We start from the raw sequence: 5205 nt of genomic DNA, 5'->3' as shown, positions 1-5205 counted from the left end.
AAATTGGGACATTTAGATTCCCTGGTAATAGGAAGAAGGTGATGTCGAATTTTCTAGAGGCACTTCCAAGGGAATGGCTTAATAGGGTTGAATTTGGTTTGAATTTTAAAGGCACCTTCAAAATTTTCTCATAATCAATCAAACACTAGAACTTGACTTTTCTATAAGAAAGATAGTCATTTTCTTTCTCATCAGAAAAAGGTCGATTTTCTTACTCAAACATTCTAACGTATCAAACGGACTCTTAGGTGAATATCACAGGGCGTTGGAGACCAGAAAACAGAACAAATCCCTTTAAACAAAAAAAACAAGTTATGTCAAATTTACGAAAATTGATTTAGTGGGATACATATTTTTTGATCATTGTCCGTAGACAGTCTGAAAACTTTGTGTGAAATTTGAAGTGGACGAACAGATAAGCGAAATTAATCAAAAGAGATCATTTGGCCGAATCCAACCACCCACCTCATATTTATGTACCCGATGTGAGGATAACCCATCATTTCTGCTTTTACATCGTCATAACTACTAGTAAATGATTTTAAAATATAAAACTGTGAACCGTCTCTAGATCATCTAATTATTGACTAATGATATTTTATTTTGTTCGTATTAACTACGATAATCATTAACAAGATATTGATGTCTGATAAGCACGGTAACGATCAAATTTAAACTCTTACAGAAACATGTCAAGAGTTTAACTGAACCACTGACCTAAAATTCAACTAAATTACCGACCTAAGGCTAAGCAAAATCACTTTATTTATAACAAATTTCAATATAAATTATGACCTTGCATCTAGAATCGAACGTGAGACCTCCTAGATACGAGTTGTTGGCTATCTACTGGTTATGAAGATGACAGAAGTCAAAATCCTTTTTGTGTGACTGTTAACTATTAAGATAAGGTTATTAATATTATTAGTATGTCTTATGCGATTAATCATCTTCCTTAATTGGCATCAACTGTCACTCACTCCTCCTTAGTCCTGACAAAAGCAATAATTTCCCCCATACTCGTACGTTTTGTTCTTTCTCACTTTTCCACTCTCTCTCTCTCTCTCTTCTGGTTTTAGGGTTTCAAGAGAAGAAGAAGAAGAATCCCATGGCGGAAGTGGTCATCCAATTCAAAAACCAATTGGCAGTAAGTGGGGAGGACTTAGATATTGTATACTTCGTTACTAGAACACCATTTCCCACGTGGGACTATCCTCACACGCTCCCTCACTTGTGGCATCTTTTTGGGCCTAAGACGTGTTTTTTGGGGTGACGTAGAGTTCGTGATGCCATTGAACTTATGACATGGGGGCTTAACTCTGATACCATGCTAAGTTTGTCGTCATTTACCTCAAAATCAATTGGATAGGACCTAGATATTGTGTTCTTTGTTACTAGACTACCCTTTTCCCATGTAGAACTATTCTTACACGCTCCTCACTTGTGGCATTTTCGTAGCCTAAAACGTGTTCTTTTGGGTGACAGAGAGCACATGTTTCCATTGGACTTATAGCGTGTGAGTCTAGCTCTGCTACCATTTTAAGTTAGTGGTTATCCAACTCAATACCAATTGGCAATGAGTGGAGAGAACTTAGATATTATGTTCTTTGACTTTTCAAAAAAAAAAATTATGTTCTTTGTTACTAGAGTACACGCTTTTCCTATGTGGGACTACTTCTCACATTTACTAATACGATTCATGGTATAAGTAGTGGTTTCATGAGGGATTTCAAATTCAAATTTCATGTGCATTCCTAGTACTTGAATTATACAAAATGTAGCTAGTTCCGGTCAGGTTAAAATCTCAGTAAGAGGTTTTGTTTAGTCGATTAGTACTCTCTTTACTGATGTCTTACTCTCTCTGGAACATTTTCTAGTTCTGATTTCAATTTTTTATTAATCGATATTTCTAATGGGAACAGTTTATTGTAGTCAGGAAACCAGCATGTGGATTTGAACTTCCCCGCAATTAATTACTCAGCAGAAGTATATTTGAATGGGCACAAGAAGATCTTGCCTAAGGGAATGTTTCGCAGACACTCTTGATATTACCGATATTCTACATCCTCATGGTCATAATTTGCTCGCTGTTCTTGTTCATCCTCCCGACCATCCTGGGGCAATTCCTCCCGAGGGGGGCCAAGGTGGTGATCATGAGGTATAGATATTTTCCTTGCAATTATGCATCAGATTATCAAGTTTGCATGGGGTTCTATAAACAATATAAGTTTTGCAGCAAGGTAAAACAGATGCAGCTAAACGAAACATGAGTGTCACCAGAGAAAAATTTTGAACTTGTAGATAAACATATATATATATATACTGAAATACCTTGGGTTGGATTACTTGCCTCAGAATATATTGCTTAAAAAATTTCATAGTTATTGGACACACCTATCTTTCACTGGGTAGGCCTATGGATAATCTGTTTTTGTATATGATTTCAAACATGTCCAGCTAATAAGCTTTTATCCCGGTTAGATTGGGAAAGATGTTGCTACACAATATGTTGAAGGCTGGGACTGGATGACTCCAATAAGGTAACTGTTTGCTAGCAGCTCCTTTCATTAGTTCATATTTGTAGAGGTAGAGCCATAGAAAAAAAAGATATATCATGGTAGCTGCTAATATGTGTCAATTCTATGATTTGGAAAGTTTTCTATTTGAATTTATCTACCAACTTCAGTTGAAGAATCGTAACTATTTTATCCTGCCAAATCCCTTTTCTTGTAATATTCATTCATATATTCTTTAACTGTAATGACACAAAAGAATATTTTTTTAGAACATAATGCCTAAGTCTATTAACTTTCTTATCCTGATGAAAGAAAAAAAAAACGATGTTTTTGTCGTCCAAATTACTTAAATGTCTTTAAACTACAGGGATAGGAATACTGGAATCTGGGATGAAGTATCCATCTCTGTTACTGGAGTAAGTTACTGGTCCAAGTGCTTGATTTCCTTTGCTATTCATTTATTTATGTTATAATCCCATTACCGTAGCTGTTTCCGTAGTCCAATTTAAGAAGCTTTGATCCTAGGGAATGTAGTTTTTCTTATGTTATCTAACTATGCAATGCCTTTGCTTACTCCTAAATCAAAATTGTCAGAGAGATTTTCCCTCTTCTTCTCAATTGTTGTATGTCCATACCTTTTCTTGATATGTCATCAATAAAGTACTATTTACTTCTTGCGCATAACAAATTTTTGAAATAAATGCAGCCAGTAAAAATAGTTGATCCTCACCTGGTTTCGTCCTTCTTTGACAATTATGAGAGGGTGTATCTGCATGCTAGTATATATTGAATTGGGAAATCGAAATGCTTGGATCGCCGAGTGCTCGCTCAATATACAAGTGTCAACTGAACTTGAGGCAGACATGGCCTTGGTTGAGCATCTACAGACTACGCACTTGTCAATTCCTCCTGGAGCGCGAATCAATTATACATTTCCGCAGGTCTGTATTACAATATTTCTTCTTTAACAATTTCCAGCTTTGTTGCATAAACTATGGTTTTCTCTCTCACCTCTTTGTTTATGTGTTAAAAGTTATATTTATATGTGGTCCGTAGAATCATCTGTTATATTACTCTAGTTCTTCCTTAAATGCTTGCTCAAGTGTTGTGGCATTTTTATTTACTGATAGAGAAAATTCGGCAGCTTTTTTTCTACAAGCCCAATTTGTGGTGGCCAAATGGCATGGGGAAACAGTCTCTCTACAATGTAGGCATATCTGTTGAGGTTAAAGGATTCGGGGAGTCTGATTCTTGGAGCCATCAGTTTGGTTTCCGTAAAATCGAAAGTAGTATAGATAAAGCTACAGGTGGAAGGTATACTATCTTGTTCAGAGGCATTCTTGACAATGTATCGTCCTATTGAAGCCCCTAATTCATGTATTTCTGCAGGTTGTTTAAGGTCAATGGACAACCCATTTTTATCCGTGGAGGGAATTGGATATTGTCAGATGGGTTGTTACGTCTTTCAAAGAAACGGTATGAAACAGACATTAAGTTTCACAAAGATATGAACTTCAACATGTTACGTTGTTGGGGTGGTGGATTAGCTGAGAGGCCAGAATTTTACCACTACTGTGATATTTATGGTTTGTTGGTATGGTCCCCCTTTCTTACTTCTCTACTTTTATCTATCAGTTACGATATATACATACATATTCTGAAAATGAAACTCATGTAGCGAATCATCTGATTTGGCTAATCATTAGTACACCAAAAACATCAGTATAAACCCAACAAAAACTAATTGATTTTCTGATGGCAGTCATTGTCATTATTCAAATTAGCCAAATGTTGAAGTCTTAATATTTCCTATTCAGACATCAATCTTGTTTTCCTTGATAATTAGTTCAATCTTTGCAGGTGTGGCAAGAGTTTTGGATAACAGGAGATTGTGATGGACGAGGTGTTCCAGTATCAAACCCTAATGGTCCTTTGGACCATGACCTTTTCTTGATTTGCGCAAGGGACACTGTAAAGCTCCTGCGAAATCATCCTAGTCTTGCTCTTTGGGTTGGAGGAAATGAACAAACTCCACCTCATGACATAAACACCGCCTTAGAGAATGACTTCAAGCTCCACCCATATTTTCATACCCCTCCTGGAATAAACAACGATGTGGTAAACTTAGATGATCCTAGTAAATATCTTGATGGTACTCGTGTTTATATCAAAGGTTCCATGTGGGATGGCTTTGCAAATGGGAAAGGGGACTTCACAGATGGTCCGTAGTGCTTATAGACATCTATCTTAGGAGTCGAGCTTAGATTTTGTATCGACACATTCAATCGGACCGTACATAGCCATAAGATCGCCTTTACGGATTCTTAGACCCTCAACACCTCTCTCACCCAACTCTCTTAGTCAATCTTATTCTCAACTCGCTCCCTCGCCCTTTTACTTTGATAACCTAGTTAGTTTTATTTGTTTTTTGTTTCTTATTCAACATCATAACTCCCCATTTATCCTTGTTTATCTCCTTTTTAGTCTAAGTTAGATTTTAATGTCTAGACCGAGGGATAAGAGCCTTCGATATCCAAACTACCTTCCTATCCTTGGATCGATCCCGGCTTTGCCGGATTACTACTTGATACCTCCGCTTGGGTGTGCAACCTTTTCGGGTGCATCAATTACGTTGATATTCAGGGGCGGCCCAAACATTTGGGAGGCCCCAAGCGAAACTAAAATTTGG

General features: G+C 36.9%; 1 protein-coding gene across 1 annotated transcript; it reads left to right on the top strand.

Annotated features, from left to right (window-relative positions):
- Positions 1-3320: 3320 nt before the first annotated feature.
- Positions 3321-4879, top strand: LOC147536016 (mannosylglycoprotein endo-beta-mannosidase-like). The gene is made up of 4 exons (XM_086638779.1): positions 3321-3457; positions 3661-3830; positions 3906-4110; positions 4377-4879. Exons 1-4 carry the CDS (start codon positions 3380-3382, stop codon positions 4743-4745), a joined length of 822 nt encoding a protein of 273 aa, XP_086494905.1. The 5' UTR covers positions 3321-3379; the 3' UTR covers positions 4746-4879.
- Positions 4880-5205: the final 326 nt, after the last annotated feature.

The sequence above is a fragment of the Eschscholzia californica genome, unplaced genomic scaffold (assembly GCF_041429995.1).
Source record: "Eschscholzia californica isolate CP2 unplaced genomic scaffold, dmEscCali1.0.p SCAF_5, whole genome shotgun sequence".
NCBI lineage: Eukaryota > Viridiplantae > Streptophyta > Magnoliopsida > Ranunculales > Papaveraceae > Eschscholzia > Eschscholzia californica.
This window is presented reverse-complemented; position numbering and strand designations above follow the sequence as displayed.